This window comes from Hylaeus anthracinus, unplaced genomic scaffold (assembly GCF_026225885.1).
Source record: "Hylaeus anthracinus isolate JK02 unplaced genomic scaffold, UHH_iyHylAnth1.0_haploid 2, whole genome shotgun sequence".
In the NCBI taxonomy this organism is placed as follows: Eukaryota; Metazoa; Arthropoda; class Insecta; order Hymenoptera; family Colletidae; genus Hylaeus; species Hylaeus anthracinus.
Window position 1 is genome coordinate 1,382,513 of NW_026534838.1, and position 26,544 is coordinate 1,409,056.

The 26,544-nt window shown below is 35.7% G+C and overlaps 1 protein-coding gene across 6 annotated transcripts in view; it reads left to right on the forward strand.

The window, feature by feature from the left end:
- Positions 1-26,544, forward strand: part of LOC128892937 (S phase cyclin A-associated protein in the endoplasmic reticulum) — a 56,035-nt gene that overhangs the window by 4,372 nt on the left and 25,119 nt on the right. For 4 of the 6 annotated variants that reach the window (XM_054153594.1, XM_054153596.1, XM_054153595.1 and 1 more), the window contains 5 exons: positions 11-262; positions 354-794; positions 987-1,096; positions 2,468-2,591; positions 10,000-10,163. In XM_054153594.1, coding sequence (XP_054009569.1) covers positions 11-262; positions 354-794; positions 987-1,096; positions 2,468-2,591; positions 10,000-10,163 — 1,091 coding nt within the window. Of the gene's footprint in view, positions 1-10; positions 263-353; positions 795-986; positions 1,097-2,467; positions 2,592-9,999; positions 10,164-10,269; positions 10,416-10,578; positions 11,644-26,544 lie in introns of those variants that run through there. The other 2 variants (XR_008461208.1, XR_008461209.1) reach the window with 2 other exon arrangements.

Below are 26,544 nucleotides of genomic sequence, written 5' to 3' on the forward strand. Positions count from 1 at the left end.
GCAATCGTAGGAACTCGCGCGAGAAAAAGCCAGAGATCGAGAAGAACGTTTGTCAGCATTGCACGCAGCTCAGTTAGCAAATCAAGAAGAATTACAGAAGAAGATAGCTCAAAAGCAGCAAGAATCGGCTAGGAGACATGTTGAGAATATTGAGCACATTCGACAAAGAGCAGTCGAATCTTCGATTTTGAGGTCGGAGGAAGTGCCACCTACCCTGAAATCGTACCCTACCCAAAAACAGTGCTCTTTATGCGGAACAGTCGTAAGTTTTCATCCGTTACTCTTAATTATACTTAATGTTCTCGTTAATCATTGATTTATATCGATACTCACGGTCTTTGTATTGTTTGTAGATACCCAATGAAGTTTATTTATTAAGCCATTTAAAAGGGAAGACGCATCTCGAAGCAGTGCGGAGTACACACGATGGTCGGGAACCATCTCGAGACGAGTTACAGCGCTTCAATATATCGCAAATTCGCGATTTGCCGCCTTCGGTGATCGAAAATAACAATTCGAATGATGTCAAGGCTGCGAAAGAGAAGCAGAAAGCTTTGAAACGTCGGTGCAGGAAAATGAAGCAGCGAATGATTTTACGCGGTAAAGAATGGGAAGATGATCACAAGGTTGACGTAAACCAATCCACCGAGTCGACAAACAAAGCAAAGTTTCGACGGAATTTAAAAGAACTGGATCGGTTGTACTGTAACCACTCGAAAACTGCGTGGTCAAGCGTCGCCATTGCTGCATTGGAACGCTGTCTAGGCGAAATAACACGAGCTTTCTCAAAATCGGTAAGATGCGCATCGCTATTCTTATTATTTGCCAAGTGAAAAATGATAATACCATGTTGATATTTTCACGCTTTCTCAATACTTACTCAAATGTATTGGTACATGTTGAAGAAGTAAAATTAATCTCTAGTGAACAAAGAACGAAGTGATTTACATGTTTAAAAACCGTTTATCTTCATTACAATGTTTCAGTGTCCATTGGATCAAAACGCGTTTCGACTTTTGAATGGATTCGATGTTTTAACGAATCTCCTACATCTGGGCCTGCAAATGCAAAACGCGTCCCATAATCTTCCAAACAAGTAAGTTTATATTGTATATTTTCGCGATTTTGTATGTTTTGGGCTCCATTCATGAAGTACTTGATGTCGAATCAGATTCACCGCTCCGTCTCGAGATATACGTACCTACTTACGCATTTTTGTTACTGTCCGCGCGGCTCACATCAAAATTCTACCGAAGAAGGTCAAAGAGAAACATAAGAGCGACGAGAACGAGTGACAATTGGAATGCATTGGCGTAACAATGAAATATTACAGCGATCGAACAACTACTGACCGACCACGTTAAGTTGCCGAGTGTCTACAAACTAGAGGAGCTGCTAGCTCCACCCAATACATAGTAGTAATGATGTCACAAAATCACGGACATAGAACTTTGCCTCACTTTTATCGTCACGAGTATCTTCTTTGTTACTTGCAATTAATTTATTCTCGAATATCTTCTTTCTCATATTCTTTTGGTTACTTCCAACTTTTCTCTTCGCCTATTTGTCTTCACGAGCATCTTCTTTGTTACTTTCAATTGATTTCTTCTTCAATATCTTTTTTCTCAGTCTGTCTTTTATACTTCCAACTTTTCCCTTCACTTCTTTGCTTTTATGAGCATCTTCTTTGTTACATGCAATTAATTTCTTCTCGAATATCTTCTTTCTCATGCTCTTTACTTGACTGGCAACTTTTCAACTTCACCTCTTCACCTCACTTTTGTCTTCAAGACCATCTTTTTCCTTACTTCCACTTCTTCCTCGCAAACTTCATCATCGCTTCTTTTTACGAACAAATGATTCCTCGCCAGATAAACTGAATTTTTCATAAATATTACCATTTCTATCATCCATCCACTTCCAATTTTTTCTTCTCGAATATCGTCTACTTCCTCAGTCACTCTTTTATACTTTCAACACTTCTCTTCACAGTGAAATATTACAGCTATCGAACAACTACTTAAGTTTCCTATGTCCGTGATTTTGTGACATCATTACTACTATGTATTGGGTGGAGCTAGCAGCCCCTCTGGTTTGTAGACACTCTGCAACTTAACGTGGTCGGTCAGTAGTTGTTCGATCGCTGTAATATTTCACTGTTACGCCAATGCATTCCAACTGTCTCTTATGTTTCTCTTTGACTTCCTCTGTCGCGTGGTAGATTTTTTACACGAGCCAATAAAAAAAAAATGTCAGTCTGTACTTAATTTTCCCATGTCCGTGATTTTGTGACGCCTCACTACTGTGTACTGGGTAGAGCGAGCAGCCTAGTGGTCGGTCTGTACTATCCTGGTTTTATCATTGTCATGATCCGTCTAACACATCATAAAATTCGCAATTAAAATCCATTTAATGTTGATGTCCTAATTCCACAATTTCAATCGGATTTCTTTTTTGTATGCTTCAGAAGCATCGTTTCGGTGTGCCGAGTGTACAAGTTTAGCGTCAGCGAAAATAGCAGTAACATCGAAGCAGTTTTATCGAGTAACAAAATTCTGGTCATCCTGGATCTTCTACTTCAACACTTGGAGGTATGTCAATCATATATTCGTAACAATTATTGTTCGCTCTATTTGTTAGATAAACTGACATACTATTAGTACAAACTACTTTACTGAATGTAGTGCATGATTTTTAATTACAACTCGTAAAAAGAATTATGAAGGAGAGATTCAGAAGACTGCTATTCTGCTAATAATTTTAGGTGATAGATGTGTTTTCGGGATTCTCTCTGTAAATATTACTACTGACTAGTTAACAGCACTCGAACATTTTAAGAGGTGTCGGCGCCTCTTTCCATCTGGTTATATCCCACTTTTTTTGTTAAGCTGCCACTTACTCCGGTGCCGGAAAGTGGGTTATTCGTATATCATCTTATGACCTTAACGTTTCTTCGTCGAGAAGTGATTGTTTCGTTTTCCTGAAAGCTTCTCGCACTTCCAGATACACAATTAAAAATATTATTACTGGCTGTAAGCGGATGTAGTTCAGCAAGGGCGGATCCAACTTAGGAAGGTGACGAGATATGTGAAACTATTTTTTTAAACCCTTTCTTTTGCACGATTTGGAATTCATTAATAATTTATCCATCTCTGTATTGGAAAAAGCAATATAACCCGTAAAAATTTCTATGTTAAAATGTTGAAGTTAAGATGTTGTCTCCAAGCTGTTAAAGATTAGATGACAATCAACAATTTTTATTTTTGAAAGCAAGAAAGCAAATATTGGAATAGATATAGGCATAAATAATTAATTGTTTTTGGTTCGTTGCGAACACACTGTACGCCTCTGGAAATATTATACACGCGATCGTTGATTCGCGTGAGCGCCAGTAAACCGAGAATTCACGCAGAAGCGATAGGCGAGCGGATTCTTTTTCTCTCTGGTCGTTTTTGGAGCTCATTTCGAGGTTGGTAAATAAACGAAGGCAAAGACCGTCGTGCCTGTCCTGTCCGACTTGTCAAAATAAGGATTAAGAGTCTTAGGGCTGGCTTCAGCTTGCGTCTCCTGCTTCGTAGCCGTCTCTGTTCGAGTATTTAACTCTTTCTTCGAACACGAGTCGGTAAGCTGGATCCTGGAATCCATCGAAGAATTTCAGCTGCAAATACTTCATACGTCGCGCATCGGCGTTTCCGATCTCTTCGTATTTTTCAATTATCGATATATTTAAATTCAATTCGAACGTCTCGAAAAGCGGGGAATATTTATAAACAAAGTTTTCTAAAAATAGGAAGACAGATATCGCTTCTTTTTACGAGCGTTGTTCATTTTGTTACGTTCACAGCTCTTCCCCAACATCTACTCACGAGCATAGGTTTATTTGTTACTTTCAGTTGATTTTGTCTTAAATATCATCTTTCTTATGCTCTCCTTTTTACTTTCAACTTTTCTCTTTACCTTTGTGCCTCACTTTTATTTTCACGAGCATCTTCTTTGTTAGTTCTACTACATTTATTCGCAATCTTTATTGTCACTTCTCTTTATGAACACAGGTTTCCTTTTCAGATAACTATATTTTTCACAGATACTACCTCTTGTGGTATATTTGTATTCTTCCGTCCACTTCCAATTGTATTCTTCTCCAATATAGTCTTCTTTCTCAGTCTTTCTTTTTTACGTCCAACTTTTCCGCTCACTCTTTTTTATTATCGACTTTTTTCTTCAGCTCGTTGCCTCACTTTTATCTTCATGAACATCTTCTTGCTTACTTCTAATTGATTTCTTTTTGAATATTTTCTTTGTCATTCTCTTCTTCTAATTTTACTTTCAACTTTTCTCTTCACCTCTTCGCATCACTTTTGCCTTCTCTTCACACCTTCTCCGTCACTTTCAACTTTTTCTTCCACGTACACCTGTTCTCCCTCTCCTTCTGACCACCGAGAACATCCACGCGAGTTTTTCCCGTCCTCGCGTGCAACGATTTTCGGAAACGTGGCTTCGAGAACACGCTTGAAGTCTATCGTTTCGTTCGATGATACGTCGTAATCGGTCGTTGAATTCGCCAGCGTGATTTCAGGATCAATTTTTCATGCTTCATAGATACGGCACTGGCGCGTTCCTTCTCCCGGTCCTCCCCCGGGAATCCCCCTCCACAAATGCATTAGCGGCGAGAGAGCTTTTAGTGACGTCACCCACGCGCACATACACGCACGCAGAAGGTGCACACGTACACAGACGGGGAATCGGGTTATACGGTGAAAGGAGCGCGTGTTCCATGCAGAATGTGCGTGGGTACTTCTGTCGCCGCTTCCATCAAGCTCCGTTTCGAGGACCAAGCCTAATCTTTTGTCTCGTCCTCCTATCGGCGCTTTCTCGACGACCTCTCCGCAGGTTCCAGAATTCGGTTGTTCCTCATATTTTATCGGCACTGCTAGATTCCTTCACCTGGAGGGGTTCCACGGCTGCCACTAGCGCTAATAAAAATTGTTTCGAATAAGGGGCACATCGATACATGCTAACCGTTCGTTCGCCTAATCGGCAAACTCTTTCGGGGTTAGATGGATTAACGCTAAACTTACCGACGTTCATTTGTAATTATCGTATTTGTTCTATCGTGTTGGAACAAACGGTTGGTCTTAGAGATACTTTTTTTAATTAAATCCAAAAATATTTTACGTGGATGTAGAATGAGTAATGTATGATACAATTGTATATAATTCATGTAAGCATGTAAGTGCTATAGTCGGTCCCATAAATATTCGCAGCATCTATTCTGTGTCTATTACAAGAATTCTTCTCAATTAAATGATAGGTTTGATGGTTCCTAATAAATGTTTCATTATAAATATGTACATGAGTAAATATCACACATATATATTTGTATAACGAAAAATGTATTTGACATAAATAATCGCAGCATCTATTCTGTGTCTATTACAACAATTCTTCTCAATTATATAATTATATTTCCAAAGAAATGTTTCGTGATAAATATTTACACGAACAAACTTTTCACATATGTATGTTTACAATGAATATTTATTTGGGAATATTAAACTTATAATATAATACTATTTTTTTTCCTATAGAGCCTGGTGGAAATTGACTCAAATCATGATTCAATTGGCTTATCAACTTTAAATATCCATAACTCCCTTAATTCTTAAACGATTGACTCAATAAACATGTGGTTGGAAAGCTCTTTTAAAGGCCAATAAAAGTTATCTAACACTAAAACACGCTCAGATCACTTTATCATTCTCAAAATTCAAGTCAAAAATCACAAACGCCAAAAACACTTGCGAATTTTTTTGAGACCCTAACAATTTTTTTAGTGCGTCACCGATTTTGTTATGGGTACCTATTATGAACATAGACATTCGGTGAAAAGTTCATCGAATTTCCAGTTTAGGTTCTGAAGTAAAAAAATTAATAGTTGCGAAAGCTGAAAATTTCAAGGGGTTATCTTGCCGATTTTTCGACCACAAAATTTGTATTTTTAAATGTCATCCAAAACATGGTTTTCAACGTTTTGGGGGACGAGAAACACGATTCTGAAGTCGGTTTCTCGATAAAAAAATTTTATCATGTGGTTCACTTACAAAATACCCTTCCACCTTATTTTTGGCGAATATACCTCAAGAGACCGAACAAAAAAATGTTTAAAGTTGAAGAAAAATTTGTTTATCGCGAACTCAGAGATTTCAGAATCGTATTTTGGACGAGATTTTTACCGAATGTCCACCTTCATAATAGGTACTCATAAAAAAATTGGTGATCCGGTAAAAAATTGTTAGTGCCTCAAAAAAATTCGCAAGTGTTTTTGAGGTTTGTGATCTTTGACTTGAATTTTGAGAGTGATAAAGTGATCTGAGCGTGTTTTAGTCTTAGATAACTTTTATTGCCCTTTAAAAGAGCTTTCCAACCACATGTTTATTGAGTCAATCGATTAAGAATTAAGGGACTTATGGATATTTAAAGTTGGCAAGCCAATTGAATCACGATTTTAGTCAATTTCCAACATGCTACACATGAATTATATACAACTGTATCATATATTACTCAATCTACTTCCACGTAAAATATTTTTGGATTTAGTTGAAAAAAGTATCTCTAAAACTAGCCGTTTGTTCCAACACGATAGAACAAATACGATAGTTACAAATGAATGTCGGTAGGTTTAGCGTTAAAATTAATTGTTCAAGTTCCTTAGTGAAAAGCTCCGTCAACCACATATAGATTACGTGACGTGTTAGCTCTTATTCCGTAATCATTTTCAGTTACTTCAAACCGTAAACCAGGGTCGTAAAAGATTTTTAAAAAATCTGAAAGTATCGAAAACACGATCGACGATACGATTACGATAAAATTAACCATAAATTAACTTTTCATTCAGCGAAAATTAGCGTCGAAAAATGATATTACTTATGGGATGATCTATTGGGTTGTCCGGAAAGTCCATGTCAATTTTTGGTAGGTGGTACAGGTCTGAATATATCGAAATGGTTGAAAACGAAGAACATGTATATATCCCTTAAAAGGTGGAAAGGTTGAGGAACAAAATGGCGCCTATGTAATTCAATAAATACATGTATACATATTATTAGGTTGTCTCAAAAGTTTCTTCCATTTCATTAGTAAGTAATACGTACACAATATTTTATGTCTAATGTTACATTATTAAATTGTGTACGATTCATTTTGCTCCATTACTGTTATACAATATTAACATCTAATAAATTAAGTTGTCTATTTTCACAAACACTGCCACACAAAATAATTGAGTGCAAGTCTCGGAAGAAACTTTTGGGACAACCTACCATATGTCTTTGAATTTTTCTTTTTCAAAAATTGCTACGAACTTTCTGGACAATCTAACATTACATCGCACAATTTCCAGTATGGAAAGTTATGTTTCGCTGGATTCCCTTGGATTTCGGAGTCGCTGGCATTGAAACGTAGGTATTCTTTAGGATCGATACGAAATGTTTCGCGAGGAACGCGACTCGCTCCTCCATTAAAGAGTCCAGGAGGAATGACAATTTGGACAATTGCACAAGGAAATCGATTGTCCTGTAGGGTCCGCGAATGCTTTTCAATCTCGTCCGTCGGCTAAACAAATTTACAGTTTCCCGTAAATCGGGATCGCTGACCCACCCTCGGTATTTTGCCCCTTTTCGATCCGTTTTTTCGACGATGCGTTTCGCCATGCGTGGTCTGCGTCGAATTTAACGAATTCGATGACTCGAGACTGGCTTGATCGCTTGTAAATAAAAGGGAAAATTCTCCCTGTTAATCTAGACGAGCCAGGGTCTAAAAGAGACTGACTGACTCTCAGACTGGCTCCATTTCCCCAACGATTCCATGAAAAAAATTAAACAAGGACGAATGTTTTGTTATGGCACCAAATGCCAAATGCTCTTTCAGATGCAAAAAGTTTCAATCCGATTGGTCCATCCGTCTCGGAATAAGAAGCAAGACAACATTTTTCTGTTTTTTTTTTTTTTTTTTTTGCAAAAAAACAGGCAAAAAATGACAAATCACAAAATGTTTTATTTACGGGACCTACTGGAAGAATTATTCTACAAGATGCAAGAGGCATTTCACTCCGATTGATCAAGCCATCTCGATGTAATCGGCAAACATACCTAAAAATAAGACCCCATGAAAATTTCTTTCTATTCTTTGTGACGAAAGTGAGTTGTTGACAAAATAATGCAGAAATGCATTAATTACATAGAATTTATGCAACGACGTTAATTTTCATCATCCACCTGCTTCGCCCTCGATTTTGTGGATATTTTTCATCCCCTTGAATTTAGCAACCTGTACAAAAAGAAAAAGAAACCAAAGTAACTAGTTGAAATCGAAGTAAATCGATAGGAATCTTCCGAGGAATGGAAGTTTCGCATTAAGATCTAACCGAGGCAAGAAATTTAGTGGCCGAGGTAGCGGGTTCGCGGGACTCTCCGTCGGGCGACAATGTCCGTCCTAAAAACCGAGCTGAATACGGAGAAACGCGAGCTGTTAAGTGTTCCACGAAAGAGCTATCGAAGGACGGACGTTTAGGGCCCATATACCCCAGAATTCTTATCGGAGACCTTCCGACTCGTTACCTCTAATTTAGCATTTTAAATGTCGCCTGTATGCGCCCGTTGAATCGTCCAGTCCACCGAGCCATCGGTATCAATGACTCAACGTGCCAGGAATTCGTCTTCTACCGTAGAAGTTCTACAGCATCCGCGTCGATCGCCGTGGCTCCGAAAGATGCGACCACCCGAATGGTAGCCGTTAGTTCGTAGTCGGCCGTCACGGTTTTGGATGAATCGCGACGGTGATCTGACGAGCCTTTTAGAAAATATCGGTAGAAGAATTCGTTTTTGGAAGGACTACTCGGGACAGAAAACGGTGATCTTTAGTTAACTCTTTGAGGCACACGATTCTAAAAGAAAAATAAAATTCAAGCAGCACTCGAGAACAGTGTAAACAACTTGCTAACGCGTGTTGACTTGTATACATTTCCAATTCCATTTATTGTACTTTTAGCGTAGTTCATAGTATTGCCAAATGAATGAGAAACTTTAAATAAAATAATAAAGTTAAGCAAATGGTGGGATAGTGTTTAACCCACCTAGCTTCAAAGAGTTAACGAGTACGTGAAAGATTCCTTCTATCGTTTCTTCTCGGAAGGGTAATCACTAGACTGCAGATCTTGATGCATTTATAGGAAATTTAAATGTACAAGAAACTACAAATTGGAAACAATATGCAAGAATATAAAAAAGATTGAAAGTAAAGTTCGTGTTATAACATTTGCAGAATGAAATAAATTCCTATTTAGGTTCAATTTTTGTTGGCACGTTCGCGAAGATTTTATTTTGCATAAAGATCCGCAGTTTAGTAATTACAATTGTCACCAGCGTCTGTTTAAACTAGAGTTACAAATAATTGAACGTGAAGAAAATTAATTTCTACATCGATTAATTGCTAAGTATATCCGTAATCTGTTAGAGAAATAAGTAAAATTTGTGGGCTACTGAACTTTGTATATATTCAGTCCCAAACTATTCGTACATCCTATGTCTATTAAAGAAATTTGTCTAAATTAAATGACAGATTTAATGTGTTCAAATAAATATTTCGTTATAAATTCATTCGAGAGTAATCTTCACACTAATGTATATTTGTGATGATAAGTTTATTTAGACACATCAACTTTATCATTTAATTTGTACAAATTTCTTAGATATAGAAAATACGAATCCTTATGCGAATGACTCTAAATAATAATAATGTACAATTCATTGTAACGAACTGTAGCAATCATTTTATGATTGAGAACTCAGAAGGTTAATAATCAAAAGTAACAAAACACCGAGTAAATATTTTTAATTAATCTACAGTTATAATATGTACTACTGACAAATTTAAATAATTGTACAATGCAAACCCTGAACTAACATTCACAAAAAAGTGACGAATATTTGTTTTCGTTTGCAGAGCCTGTCGAAACTGGACGACCATATCCAGGTCCAGGAAGCATCGAGTAACTCGACCGGAAGCGGAATCGTCGCTAACAGCGTGATGCAATTGCTGTGCAGTTTGATCCCCGAGGAGCCGTTTGAGAAATCGGAACTGCAGACACGGGTGCAAGATATCGCCGGGTGAGTAGTTAAAGTGCACGATGCATCGTGTTACGAGACTTTAAAAATTCTATGTCCGCATTTAGTGTCGATCGTACTTTATATACCGATGTTTCTTTTCACGGAGGCTATTTAAAGTAACGCCGAGTACTAAAGGACAGACGTCATAAATGGATTCTACTGAATTAGAAATGAGGAGGAACGTTGTTTATCGTGTTCTGTATGACAGCTGAAGTTAGAGGTGGAAGTAGATATCACGGAAATGGACAGAACGTAGGTCACTCACTTATAAGTTTTAGATTAGACTGAAGAAACGAAATTGTTCGGTCTTAGACTGTTTGAGATATGAGATGTATAAGTATTATTTTCAGTGAATAATTGCATGTATTACATTACATTACTTCACCGAATTATAGAATTATTTATATGTGTTTAGATATAAAAGATGGAGAAATGTTCAGTTTCAAAGGAAGTTGGTGTAAAAAAAGGGTTCCATTTTGAGTGTATACTTAATTCCACTCAACCTCGAATATCGAACATTGGAGACAACAACTTGAGATTTATTCAATAATTTTCTTTTTATGTAATTGTAAAAGCATTTGAGTATAAAAGACGGAAAAATTTTCAGTTTCAAAGTGCTTTGTTGAAAAAAAAGGGTTCGATTTTGAGATGTTCCATCTTCAACATCAAACATTGAAGACCACAACGTGAGATTTACTCAATAATTTTCTTATTACATAATTATAAAAGTGTTGAAGTATAACAGAAGAACAAATTTTCAGTTTCAAAGCACGTTGTTGTGAAAAAGGGTTCCATTTTTGAAAGGTCTCATCTTGAACATCAAACATAAGTTAATTAATATTTTTCTATTTACATAATTATAGAATTACTTTTATAAACGTTTAAGTATAAAAGAAGAAGAAATGTTCAGTTTCAAAGCCCTTTGTTATACAAAAGGGTTCCATTTTGACTGTATTCACAATCCCAATATTACAACTGGTGTCGTTAAGAAAACTAGTGTTTACTTTGAGTTTTCTCTTCTCATAAAGGAAGTAACTTTATTATCATCGTCAATGTAATGTAATCTGATGAAAATTAGAGGCAATATCGGGTACGTCGATTAATTCACAGCTTTTGCACAAGATTCGCATTTATGAAGTGCACATGCATTAACTGCAGCTAAATTTTTTCTTTCAGCATTAGTTTTAATTCACTACCTGTGTAATTAGTAGACTGCGGATGTCCATGCATGTATAACAAATGAAAACATTAGGAAATCTTTGAGAATGTAGCAAATGCAGAAATGTTTTAAATATCAATAATAATATACATTTTATAGCGTTTAGAATATAACTCATACTTTCATTTAAATCTCAATTCTTCATATGAATCAATAAAAATATGATATTGCTTAAACATACACAGTCTATTAATTACGTTTAACTCTTATTGGCTCATAATTTTCATCTCTGTTAACACTAAAAAAAATTAATACCAAAAATACGGCGATGATGAAAACAAATCTGAATAGGTTTCGTGAATATAACAAGATTAAACAATTGAATACTACGATAAATGTTAAATTATTTAATCTTCAATAGTCTCAAGTCTAAATTTTAATTTTGTAAACATTTTCACGAGTGACAGTTAGCGTACTTGTCTCAACAGAGATACCCTGTGTCTATTACCAATCGAATTATCAAATTGTACAACCATGAGCCTGTACCATGAGACTGTAGCCGGTGTTTCGTTGTCCATTTAAATTCCTGCGTCAAAATTTCGACCGGCCGTCGCTCCCGTTTTGTTTGTTGGTCAAACAACGCGCGGGTTTCTTTGAAGGAGGACAACGATGGAAAAAACTTTAACACTTTGACGGGCGGGGACCACCCCCGTAGGAAAACATGGCGACTCTCTCGTGCGAGCAGAACTTAATACGCGAGTCACGGGAAAGTGACGAGTCGCAAACTGTTTTCGTTGGATCCACGACGATATCCGAGCTGCGCCAGGAAGACACGGCGCAACTGGGTCAACTTCCTCCTCGGGGACCCCCCAAATAGTCCGTCAATCCTTTTCTATTACCGCGACATCATCTTCTGTTGGATTGTTCGAATATTTTCCACTTTTTTTTGTGAATAACGTTTCAGGATTGTCCGAACGAGTTCAATTAAATTTAAGTGGTTTAGAAACTATAGTATAGGCCCTGGAAATTGATTAAGTACATACTAAGAAGGGGGAGGATGTTATATAAGAATGGAAAAGGAGAAAGATTTAAAGAAATGCAGGTGTAGATTCAAGATATCAGGTTGCAGTTTAAGAATATTCCTAGTTTGAAGATCCTAATGTCAGATTTCATCAACAATTTTGTATTTATATAATTGTGGAATTAGTTATGAAAGTGTTTACATAAAAGAAGGAAAAATTTTCAGTTTCACAGATAGTTGTTGTAAAAAAGGGCTCGATTTTGAGAGGTTCCATTTGGAACATCAAACATTGAAATTCCCAAAGTGAGATGTAATTAGCAATTTTCTTCTTACATAATTATAGAAATAGTTATAAAAGTGTTTAAGTATATGAGAATGAGAAATTTTTATTTTCAAAGCACGTTGTTGTAAAAATGGGTTCGATTTTGAGAGGTTTCATTTGGAACATCAAACATTGAAGTTCCCAACGTGAGATTTAACCAATAATTTCCTTTTTATGTAATTATAAAAGTGTTTACATAATAGAAGGAAAAATGTTCAGTTTCAAAGCACATTGTTGTAAAAAAGGGTTCTTTTATCTACATTTTGAAGATGATCCCAACCCACCGTTTCAACCTCTGTATATAAATCTTCCAATGAATACTCGAATGTCTTACTCCCACGCCCCATCTCGCTGAAATTTACATGTAGAAAATTTCGATATGATCGCGCGAAAAGCCCGCGTGTGTATATTTTTTTTCCAGAATGGGGGGGGGGGGGGACGTTGAATGCACTTAACGATTCTCAAATACGTATTACAAGGTACAAAATGATCGATCGTCCCTAGACATCTGCGCACTTTAAAAGTACGGGCGAAAAGCAATCTCGACGCTGAGTAAAAATCGTGACTAGGCCATTCTCGCATCGGCAGGAAATTAATCATAATAATTCGACTACCGGCGGCCGGCCAGCAATCGTTCTGATCGCGCCTCCGTCGCTCATTATTCAAAGTTGGACGTCACAGTCAGTAAACTCGAAAATTTGCAGATTCACTGCTGCGATAAAACGCTACCGCGAGTTTGTTGTTTAACTAGTTCACAATAAACAAACTCCTCGATCGCGGTTTTGTTGGAAAATTTGTTGGATACAAAGCTATACATGCTGTGATCAAATTGTGAAGCCCGAGGGTGAATGGAATTGAGTAGTCAAAATGGAATCCTTTTTTACAATAAAGGACTCTGAAACTGAAAATTTCTCCTTCTTTTGTACTTAAACACTTTTGTAATTAGGTAACGAGAAAATTATTGATTAAATCTCATGCTGGGGACTTCAATGCTTGATTGTCGAGATGGAACCTCTCAAAATCGAACCTTTTTTTACAACAACGTGCTTTGAAACTGAAAATTTCTCCTTCTTTTGTACTGAAATACTTTTATAATTATATAAAAAGAAAATTGCTAATTAAATCTCGTCTTGGGGATTTCAATGTTTGATGTTCAAGATGGAATTTCTTAAAATCGAACCCTTTCTTACAACAACGTGATTTGAAATTGAAAATTTTTTCTTCTTTTATACTTGAAGACTTTTATAATTATATAAAAAGAAAATTGCTAATTAAATCTTATGCTGGGGACTTCAATGCTTGATGTTCGAGATGGAACCTCTCAAAATGAAACCCTTTTTTACAACAAGGGGCCTTTGAAACAGAAAATTTCTCCTTCTTCTATACTGAAAAACTACAACTAATTCCAGAATTATGTAAAAAGAAAATTATTAATTAACCCTGACGTTGGAGACTTTAATGCTTGATGTTCGAGATAGGACCTCTCAAAATCGAACCCTTTTTTACAACAACTTGAAATTGAAAATTGGCTGATCATTATAGAGTGTCATACCTTACTGAATCATTTTAACGCTTTTTAATCAATTTAGATATATTCTTGTCTTTTCAGATAGATAAGAGCCAACTTCAATGCTTGGCGAAAAATATTAACAATTTTTCTGAAACCTTTTCAAAATAGGAATATATAAAAATAACTATGCTCCCTAAATCTATTATTAATATCGTAAAAAAATGGTTTTCATTCCGTGAACTCGCTGTTGCATCAACGTAATCGTAAAACGCGCCACACGAATATAAACATACGATATGAAAAATGATGAGGGTTCGGCTATCAAAACGCTTATCATTCAGTCTCGCAATCTATGATTAAAGAGTCGTATACGTTGGTACCTCTCTCAGGAATTATTATTCTTGCTCTGCCGCGAGGTAAATGGCTCTTTTGTCGTAAACCGCTGGCCACAAAGCAAGGAGCTACCCGTAACGCGCGTCGTCGTTTCCCTTTTTGTTGGTTCCTTTTACCGTATACTCGCGCCGCAATGTACTCGAAGCTGCCACGAATTTTTAATGATTTGTTATTGCGCGAAAAGAGTGCGCCATCTTTTCACTTGTTCGCCCGAAGTGGTGTTTTTTTTTCGTGTGGTTTTACGTTGATGAGACATGGTTGATTCGGGCGTGTCAAAAGGTAGAGAAAGCTTGGTAGAGAAAGCTTGGAATTTGTATTTTGTGAGCAGAATTTTTCGAAAAGGTTGTTTCAATTTTCGTCGAGATTTCGTGTAGCGTAAAGTAATGATTAGTAAGTGGAACATACTCATTAGTGTATGATCTTCTCTATCTTCTCAGTCGTTCGCACAAATTGTTTATCTTCCATATGTTTTCACGTTGATGAAACATGGTTCATATAAATATATTAACACTTTATCTACCGGGCTATTTAGAAGCAGACTCTAATTAAAAAAAGAATTTTCTACAGTAGCATACAGTGGGTGTAGAATGTATTCGTGCACCGATCAATTTCCCAAAAAACTTTTGTGTGAAATTGTAGTTTCTTAACTTCTTTTTGTATAATCAATGATATTTTACATATTCTCGGAAGTCTCTAAGATAGATATAGTCCAAACAACATTTACTAATTAATATAATTTGTGAAATTAACAAAAACATGCGAAAAATGGGTAAAAGTATAGAAGCAATAAGTATTTGTACGATTCTTATGACGAACCATTTAGAGAAGAGTTTGTAACATAAACACATTAGTTTATTGCTCCTTACGAATTAGAAAACATCAAATTTCCAGTAAAGTACTTTTAAAAATGGCTCTAATAGAGGAATTGAAGAAGATCCCACTTCGAATAACTAATACTTTAGTTAATTTAATGCTTACAAGAGTTACAATAATTATAAAATCAAAAGGAAATCCTACGAAGGAAGTATTATATACTTGTAAGTTAATGTAGATTTCTTTTTTTTTTTTTTAATGAAGTTTTAAAAATTAAACAGTTGTGCGAATACTTATTACTTTAATATTTTTATCGATTAATTGTTTTTTTCTTGTTAATTTCGCAACTTACATAAATAGCTATTCTTTTTGTACTCTATCTATTCTAGAGATTTCCGAGAATATGTAGAATGTCATTGTCTATAAAAAATAAGTTAATAAATTACAATTTTACATAGTTTTTTTGGAAATTGATCGCTGTACGAATACTTTCTACACCCACTGTATGCCAATTTAGGCTGATAATAATTCCTTCATACTGTTACTAGGTACATTGAAAGCCAAGTCTATTACCAAACACTGAACATTGTGAGTAGACAACCATCAACACAGTAAATAAATTTGAATAAGTAAGTACTGCAATTAAAAAGCCTATGAATAGGCTCCTGGTAAATAAAGTGTTAACCTCTAGAGTAGAAAATTTGGAATTTTTGGAAGAAAGATTGTTTTAGTTTTAATAGAGATTTCGTATAGAGTAAATTTAATATTTGGTAAGTGGAAGAGAATTTTTTTGATAAAAGAGAATTGAAAGGGTAGAAGTTCAATCGTTCTCCAGGTTAGAAACAATTAATGACTGGGTGCTCTATCTAAGACAGTCGAGAACTCTCGAGGGCGATGATAATCGGGGCTCAAGTGGCAATCGTCGAGGTAATTGCTAGAGCGCTTCTAGAAAAATCAGTCGACAAACACTCTTATTATTAATCCCGATGAGTTGATCGAACGAACGTTCTCCGAGCTCATTCCCTTTCGCTTCCTGAGATGTTGATACTGTGTTAATCGAAGTAGGATCAACCACGGAATTGGTAATTTACTTATGAGACGCGTGCGAGCGTTTCGCAATCCCCCCCTCCAGGTTATCTTGCGAAATTATTAACATTGCCATCAGGTTGAGACACTGCAAGTATGCCCTCAAATCTTATTATTTCTTTAGCGTCTTCTCAATGATAATTAAAACCCAAAAAATGTGAAATTGAGCGTGTGTTCTGTAAGTGTCACGTAATTAATCGAAATAGGATCGCCTTTGGAATTGGTAATTTACTTATCCGATAAAAAACATCAAAAAAGTAAAAAAGTTACGCCAAGTACATGAAAAAGTGGAGGACTCAAGGACTTATCATTGAAAAATAGAAGATCCCTATAAAAAAACTACAAGAAAGTAGAAAAATATATGAAATCGAAATGAACTGCCAGTACATGGAGGTGCTTTCCAGCACGATGCAATGGCGACACTGGGTAACACAATGTAAAATTCGGTGCTTTCCATCTATACGTAGCTAAAATGCTGTGTTCAACAGTGCGGACGTTCAGATCCTAATGACAATTCATGTAAAGTGACTGCTCCAAGTGACCATCTCTCCTGTAAAAGGCATTCTTATGTCATCAATACCCATACTTTCTCTCTCATAGACTTTCAGATAATTAGGTCAGTTTAAAACACTGACAATATGAGTACACTTTCATTATTTTGCGTTTTAAAATAATTCTTATTCATCGACACCTTAACCTTGCCTGGCCACGCCACGCATTTGACTTCCAGGCCGCGGAAATCTAGGCTTTCTAAACAGTCTCACTTTGTGGATGATACGCTATTTAGCTTTTTTATTTCACCGCCAAAGTGCGGAGCAGTCACTTTACATGAATTGTCATTAGAATCTGAACGTCCGCACTGTTGAACACAGCGTTTTAGCTGCGCATAGATGGAAAGCACCGAATTTTACATTGTGTTACCCAGTGTCGCCATTGTACTGTAGTGGAAAGCACCTCCATGTACTGGCAGTTCATTTCGATTTAATATATTTTTCTACTTTCTTGTAGTTTTTTTATGGGGATCTTCTATTTTTCAATGATAACTCCTTGAGTCCTCCACTTTTTGATGTACTTGGCGTAATTTTTTTACTTTTTTGAAGTTTTTTATCGGATCTCACTTCTTTTTACAAATCATTTATTATATAGAATCTATTGTAAATTTATAAAAATAAAATTGATATTTCTGTAAACTCTACATAAGAAGTCTAAATTATTATTTGTTTTTTTAATTGGATAGAGTAAAATAAAAGGAGAGGGTATAACAAAAGCGAATATATATATATATATATATATATATATATATATATATATGTTTGATATAATATAATTTTATATAAATATAATTTGATATAATATAATTTATTAATTATAAACACTTATTCGTTCAATTTATAAATAATTATATATACCTACAATTTTTTTGTTTGCTGCAAGAAAATTTAATGTTAATGATGAAATGAGAAAATGATTCCATTTTTATAAGGTCTACAGCAAAAGTCTAAATTAAAAACACTTTAGTGGTATGAATCTATTCTGTATGAATGAAGGTACTTGACAATTCAGATTTTGACAACTTACCTTGTAATGAAAATGGATAAACATTTTACAACAGTTGCTGCAAACTCGGCATAAAAAGTCGAAATTCAAAGCACTTTGATAATATAGATCTATATTAAAAACAGTTTTCTGTATGAATAAAGATATCTGGTAATTCAGATTTTGACAACTTATCTTGTAATCAAAATTGATCTACAGTTTACTTTACTGGCAGCAATTTGTTATTAAAGCCTACATAAAAAGTCTACATTGAAAAGATTTGGCTGATATAAATATAAGTAATAATGCAATAGTGTAAAAACTTGTGACACTTGGTAGGTTATGAATGATGACATCTGTTTCGACTCTCGACGCTCGATGGCCGACGAGCCATGCCGAACCGAATGATTCCGAGAGTCGACGAACGAGACTCGGCTTTTGCTTAGCTCCTATTGGCTAAGGGTTGACGACGGGAAAATCATACGAAAAATACCGTTTCTGACAGATTCATGACATGATATTACGATATCTCAGTTGTACGTGGATCGATTTTATTGATTTTTGTTTTATTCGAAAGCTTATATGCGGTTTACATCAGAAAAATGCCTTTAAATTTAGAAAATATTGCAGGCGTGTTGAGATATTCATGAAAGAAATGTCAGGTCGGAATGGACCATCTCTCCTGTAAAAGATACGTGGTAGCTCCAACGCCAGTATATACGCGGTGACGGATAATTTTTCATGTACTTGGCGCCGAGACGCTACCGCGTCTCTAGATGAGATTTCACAATCCCTTTTCCATGTTCCCTTGCGATATTATTAGCATGTCCATCAGGTTGGGACACCGCAAATATGTCTTCAAATCTTATTATTTCTATTGCCTCTTCTCCTGTCGCAATTCCTCCATTTTACATAGATAATTAAAGTGCAAAATACGTGAAATTGAGCGTGTGTTCTGTAAGTGTCGCGTTGCTAATTGAAATAAGATCACCTTCGGAATTAGTAATTTACCTATGAGACGCGTGCGAGCATTTCACAATCCTTCTTCCATGTTCCTGCGCGAAATTATTGACATGCCCATCAGGTTAAGACACCGCAAGTATGTATGTCCTTAAATCTTATTATTTCTACTGCATCTTCTCCTGTCGCGATTATTCCATTTTGTATAGATAATTAAATCCCAAAATACATGGATTTGAGCGTGTGTTCTGTAAGAGTCGCGTAAATATGACATAACTAGACTGCGGATTTTTATGCATATATATGGAATTTGAATGTGCAAGAACCTACAAAATGCAAACAATATGCATGAATATAAAAAAAACATTGAAAGTAAAGTTCATATTATAATATTTTTGTAGAGTAAAATAAATTCCCATTTAGGTTCAATTTTTTTAGGTACATTTGCAAACAATTTATTTTACCATAAAGATCCACATTAATTTATAGGAAATTTGAATGTTCAAGAAACCACAAAATGCGAACAATATGCCATGAATATAAAAAAAACATTGAAAGTAAAGTTCACGTTATAATACTTGCAGAATAAAATAAATTCCTATTTAGGTTCAATTTTTGTAGGCACGTTTGCGAAAATTTTATTGTGCATAAAGATCAGTACCAGTACAGTATCAGTACCACAAATTAAATTTTCATTTTCCTAATATTTCTCGTCACCACGATTGATAGTATCAATTTGATACAGTAAAGTACGCAAAAGTGTGTCAATTTGCAAAATCGTAACCCTGGTTATACTAGCCGATGTCTTCCTTTCTCCCCCCCCCCCCCACCTCTCTTCTTCCCTCCTCTACCCCGTCGCCGTGTAAATCACAGTTTACTTTGGTTAATTGGATCGCTCGTAGAAGGAACACGAACCGTTTTCAGTTTTTGTTTCTCTTTGAAATAGAATTAGCCGAGCTTTCGATCGGCTTATCGGCATTTGCTACTACGAGTCCCACGCACGAATGCCGCAAATTAAACATAAATACAATGTTTGGGGTAAATATTATTTATTTGCTCCGTCGTGACGTTGCTCGTATTGTTGTGTCTGTTTACTTGAATGCCAGTTCGTCGATCGACGCCGCGCAAACTATTCTAGCTCGAACAAATGTACGCGTCAATTTTATTTTCCTTAACTGATGCTTGCATGAACCTAATTAGTTCTAATTTAGGATTAATTATTATTTTTTGCTTTTAATTTGATACATTTGAATGCATCAAATTTGCATTAGGTGAACTGGAAAGTAATATAGTTTTTGCCATCTTAAATACTTGTTTATCATTTATCAACTCATTGATTTTTCTGGCATTGAAAATTTGCACACTAGGTGACAAGAGGCTGCTGACAATGAAGGCGATTATATAATGAATTAAAGATAGAAATTTATTGGAAAGTTTAAATTTAATGTAAAAGAAACGACATTACTTTTCGGTCTACCTAATAATAGCGAAAACAGAGTGAGACATGTGCCATTCTTTAAAATTTCTTTATCGAGTTATACTCTTTTACCTTTTGACACTAGAAGTAATTAAGTAATGAATTAATAATGAAGTAATGCCTTAATAAGTGAAGTCGATTTACTAAAATTAAGTAACTAAAATTGAGTAAAATTAATTAACAAACAAAAATGAATTTGAATATAATATGCTTGTCTTCTTGTGTAAGTAAAAGACAGCATAAATATTAACGGTTTCTGAAAAACCTAGAGAAATTTAAAATGGACCAAAACGTTCCAAAATAACCTTAATGATGATATATAACATTATTCTAAGTAACTCTTATTTTTCCCAGAATATTAATTGCCATACTACAATCTACGTCACATAGTGTCAAACATATTGTTAAATATAAAACTATCCCAACTCTTATTTTTACCAGAATTTTTAACCGACTTCGAAAAGGAGGAGGTCACTCAATTCGACATGTATATTTATTTATTTTTTATTTTATTTTTTCTTAATTCCTATAGTACAATTTCATTTACGACTCCCAAAACAGACTATGACACGACATTAATCATCTTCTTATCAAACAACCAAAAGATGGCACGCAACCGTCTCTCTAAAAATATTTTCCACGGTTTTCTACCAACGAATTCCGTTTTAGTAATAAACGGCTCTCGGTCGTCAAATATTTTTCCAGTTCTCTAGTCCACCTGGCGAGTTTCGTTAAAATCAGCGCGCGTACGCGCTTCGCGTGGTCCCCCCTCGTAAGTCGTCGGATTAAAATCGGATTTCTTCAGCGATAAGTAGCTTAGTAAAGCACACGATTCAAACGACGTTACGAAAATATTAGCAACGGGGATCCACTTTATCGCGAAAATGAAAAAGTTGCGCTTTAGCGCGACGCGATTAACGTCCGTGAGTTGCGCGAAACAAAGTTAAGCGCGGAGACGGACGACGTTCCTTCTTCTTTGAAGGGAGGAGGGAGCGAAATGTATTTTATTAATATAACGTCGCTGCTGTTTGATCTGATAATTGCATTTGGCCGTTCTAAAGAGCATCTCCGCTTTTTCCCCGTGCTCACCACGGTAAAGGCCCTTCCGTGGACCATTTTCCCGTGAACAGTTTCAAAGCGCCGGCTCCTCTCGGCCTCTTCTTTGACGATTATTGATTTAACGAAAATATAGACGCACAATGTCACCGACGTGGCAATTTCTCGACCGGAATCATTAATCGTCCACCTTTGCATACGTTTCGTGGAGTTCGCGAATGTCCCGGTGGTAACGAAGTCAATTATGGACGAATTTTCTGGATATTTATAGATGTGGGGACTAGTTGCAGTGGTTAATAAAATATAGGGAGATGAAAATTAAAAATTTAGCGGGGAATATTAGGGAGATCTCGTGGAAGGATTGTTAGAAATTAAAGGAAATAAATTTATTAACATTTATTAGACTTAGTTATTATAGTGAAAAAAGAAAGAAATAAACGTAGACATTGGTAACTAAGTAAACATGATACAAACGTATTTTAACAATGATGAAGATTAGTTTCAATCTTTCAGTAAAACAGAGCGTAGATGAAATATCGGTCTCTTTTAAATTATTACACCCAGAATATTGTAAATTAAACTTTGAGCAATGTTCTACATAAAATAAATAATTCATGCTCCCATAAAGATGTACTCATGCTAAAGATTAGTTTTGCTCTCTCAATAAAGCAGAGCACCCTATTAGTACAGCATCTGTCTTTCTTTCTTCTTTCTTTTGAAGAAGTTTCAACAATTTAGCCAATGCGTTTTAACTCGTATAAAATTATTCACTTACTTGCCATTTAGCGTTAGTTCAGAGGTAATCGATTGAAAAAGCTTTAAATAAAATATCGAAGCTAAGCAAAAATGATGAAAGTTTTTAACCCACCCAATCTCAAAGAGTTAAATCCCTGCAACATCGAAATTCATGCATTTTACAATTGCAACCCTCTTTTATTATAATCTACATAAAATAGTAATTCGCATAGGTAATCCTCAAACCATCTCAAACAATTTCTAACACTATAGAAATGGATAAAAATATATTCAAAGTTCGGATATAGCAAAATTGTGTGTATCCCACAATGTTTTCTCATGAAATAAACAATTCACATCACAGTCATAACTCGGAAAAGTGAACCAAAACAGTGACGAAACATTGGTTCCTCGCATCAAGCTGAGGCAGAATCTAAAATTCAAGTGAAAAGAGAAGAAATCGTTCGATAGAAAATTCAACACCCCAACAATCTACTGTTTCCAATGTTCTCCCCCTCGAGTCGTCGTAAAGTTGAATAATTTTTGTTGGACAATGTCCAAACGTCCGCGTCGCGCACCTGCCACGGGGAAAAGCTTAGAAGTTTAGACGGGGCGAGCCTAAAAGTGAGACAGAAGAGAGAGAAATCGTTAGCGGTCGAAGGAGAAACGGGGGGAGGAAGAAAAAATATCGCGGGGGGTGAATGGGCGAGGCGGGTTGGGTACGTAATCTGCTAATGGACTCTCTCTCCCTCTCCTTCTCTTTTCGTCGTCCAAATTCACCCTCATTCGGCGCACGGCTCCCTCTAACTCTCCTTCGACCCTCCTGGATTCGACTTGACTCATCCTCTGATTCTCTGTTTTTTTCCCTCCATATTTCTTTATATGTTGATGTTGATACATCTCAGAATTGTGTGAAACGGCATTTGAAGTAGAATATAATAGAACACAAAGGGTTGCAATTGTCAAATGCATGAATTTCGATGTTGCATTTGTTTTGAATATATTTTTATACATTTGTAGTATAGTGTTGCAAATAGTTTTAGTTGGTTTGAGAATTATACATGCGAAACAGTATTTGAAGTAGAATGTAATAGAACACAGAGGGTTGTAATTGTTAAATGCATGAATTTTCTTATTGCATTCGTTCTGAATATATTCTTATCCATTTCTATTGTTGCAAATTGTTTGAATTGCTTTGAGAGCCTTAAACACACTCGTTCCCTTTTTCCCATAATGATCAAAGTAACTGACGTAAAAATTCGAACCTGACAGAAATAATACTCGATCGCCCACGTGTTTCCTACACAATACTAAAATTACCTATCCATTTACCTGTCCTGTTCAAACTATGTAACATAATTGCATATAATTTATTCTCGTGCTCTTTATACTGTGTCATCTTTTCAGTATGAAAGGTGGCCATTTGCATTAGCAACAATTTAACATGAACCAAATTGTGCATGGCGAGTAAAATTAACATGCTAATTCATTTAATATCAATTTAGAACGACAGTTACAAATACATCTTATTTGTTGGAAACGAGCGTGGAGGCCGATTTCGTATTAAAATTTAACGATACGTATGCATCGCATGAATTACAATTTGGTAGATATAATTCGACATCTGGATGTGTGTGTGTGTGTGTGTGTGTGTGTGTGTGTGTGCGTGCGTGCGTGCGTGTGCGCGTGCGTGCGTGCGTGCGTGCGTGCGTGCGTGCGTGCGTGCGTGCGTGCGTGCGTGCGTGCGTGCGTGCGTGCGTGCGTGCGTGCGTGCGTGCGTGTGTGTGTGTGTGTGTGTGTGTGTGTGTGTGTGTCGCTGAAAATGAGGTGCAAGTACCCTCGAAAAAGAGGGATCATGGCTGACATGAATTATGAAGCAAGAACGGTTACGCATTTCACAGTGATCATAAAATTGGCGTGGTAGGTATTTCTGTTATTTCGGAGTGTTTTGAAATACATATTAAAGTAGGAGCATCAGTTGTTGATATGACCCATTAAAATCCTCTTAAGGGAGATCGCCGCGAGCAAAACTAGCTATCAGTAGTTATTCAGACAAAATTTTGAAAGTTTGTACTTTCATGTAGTTTTTTGCGCTGAATTTAATCTTGCAAACACAGAAAATGTTTAAATAATCTTTTTGCATTTTTGAACAAAATATTTGAAAAAATTTGGAGAACAATATTTGAAAAATTTTGAGAAAAATACTTGAACAAATTTAGACAACAATATTTGAAAAATGTAGAGAAAAATATTTACAAACATTTAGAGGACAATATTAGAAAAATGTAGAGAAAAATATTTGAAAAAATTTAGAGAACAAAAATTTAAAGAAAAATATTTGAAAAAAGGTCTGAAAAATGTATTTGAAAAATCCGGAAAGATTGTTTAAATATTTTTTGTTTGTTTACACCATTGAATTCAGTAACAAAAATTACTTAAAAGTACAAAGTATCAAAATTTTGTCTCAATAGCTACTGGTAGTTAGTTTTGGTCGCGGCTCCATTTTTTGAATAGAATATGCTAATATAGTGATTTCACCAACACTAGTGACTAATGTTCAATGAACTAGTACCCACTCATCCATTTGAGTCTGTTAGATTTTCCAGTTCAACAAAACGCATTTCAGAAACAAAATCCACCGTTTCTCCGTTTCTGGCTTGGTACTGCGTCTCGTATATTTCCATTTTCGGGCGAAATATGCTCCGTAGTTAAAAGCTTTGTCGTTCGTTTGCCAACACTGGAAAAGGAATACGTCTGCGGAAGACCAAATTGAAATTGATTCATTTTCAAACTTCAGAACTTCAGAAATAAAAGAATCGAATCTCTCACAAATATTTTATACTTCTGAATTAATATCAATCAACTGATGTACTTTTCTGTATATATTTTGAAATGATCAATTCCTAAAATTAATTTTATTTCTCTTTTGTTATTTGTATTTGGATTCGACTCGTTAGCGAGCATTTTCCCTTTTCCATTAGCTTCGTTGCCAAATAATTCATTAAATAAATTTTCTCAGGTGTGCGACTAATTGTTCGCATGAAATCGAGAAATAGTCGAGAACGTTGCATTATGAGATAGAAGCTATTTAGCGAGTCGTTAAATCTTAATTGGCAAGTAAACTGAGGTAATCGAACCCGAGGCAGAGATTTCCACGTTTCACTCATCATTAATGAAGTCGATACTTAGAGCATTTTCAGTCGTACTGAAACAGATTGCATCGATACGTTCGATGATTTAAGAAGTAACACTTTAGTGAGAGAAATTAGAAACAAATCTTCGGTGATCGACAATTTACAAATAGCTATTTCCTGATCGGGCTTTTAATTATTCAATACTTACTGTAAGTCGAAAAATAGAAACATTAAACGTGTAATTTTGTCTTGGAAGGAACAACATTCTAGGGTAGTTGATTAGTCAAAATTCTGAATACTTGGTATAATTTTTTGTGATGTCAGGATTTTTACATAATAGAAATTATCGATCCTATGCTGTTCGATCAAAATAATTCAAAAAACAAAAACATTAAATGCATAATTTTGTCTAGGAAAGAACAACATTCGAAGAGAATTGATTATACAAAATTATCACTACTAGACATAATTTATGATGTCAGGATTTTTACAGGCTAGAAATTATCGATCCTATGTCGTAATTATAGAACTTTATGATCGAACGATTCCATAATAGTCATAGGCTTAACCGTGTCAGGAATTAGGAAGCAGATGTACTCGAAACATCAGCTGGCTCAGCCTGATGCTAGTGATTCACTTTCGTCAATTGCCAACTGTCTTGGAATCGTTTTCTAAATTTCAAGCCTCCGAAACAGCATATTGGCTTGCTCAAAAAATAATTTCGTATCTTCGTTCAAAAACATTTCTTTTGTTACATAAATATTTTATTAAATTATGTATTGACCATTTGGATCCAATACCATCCATCTGGTGGTGGATTCTACGTTTGTAAAAGATCTAAGTGATTTTTGACATCATCGTTTAAAGTAACTATTTCTCTGTTTAAGAAACTTTGCCTAAGCTGAAACAAATAATGGAGACACAAGTAAGAAAAAACAATCGCACTGAATCAACTCAAACTTGCTAAAATATATAACGATTATACAGGGTGTCCCAAAAATCGGGGAGGAGCCGGAAATGGGGGGTAGCTGAGACGATTCTGAACAACAATTTCCTTTACAAAAATGTCGGATGGGGCTTCGTTAAGGAGATATTAAGAGAAAACCCCGACCAATCAGAGCGTGCGTAGCCTTCGCTACCGCGGCCGCTTCAACGGTCTACGCGCGCTCTGATTGATCG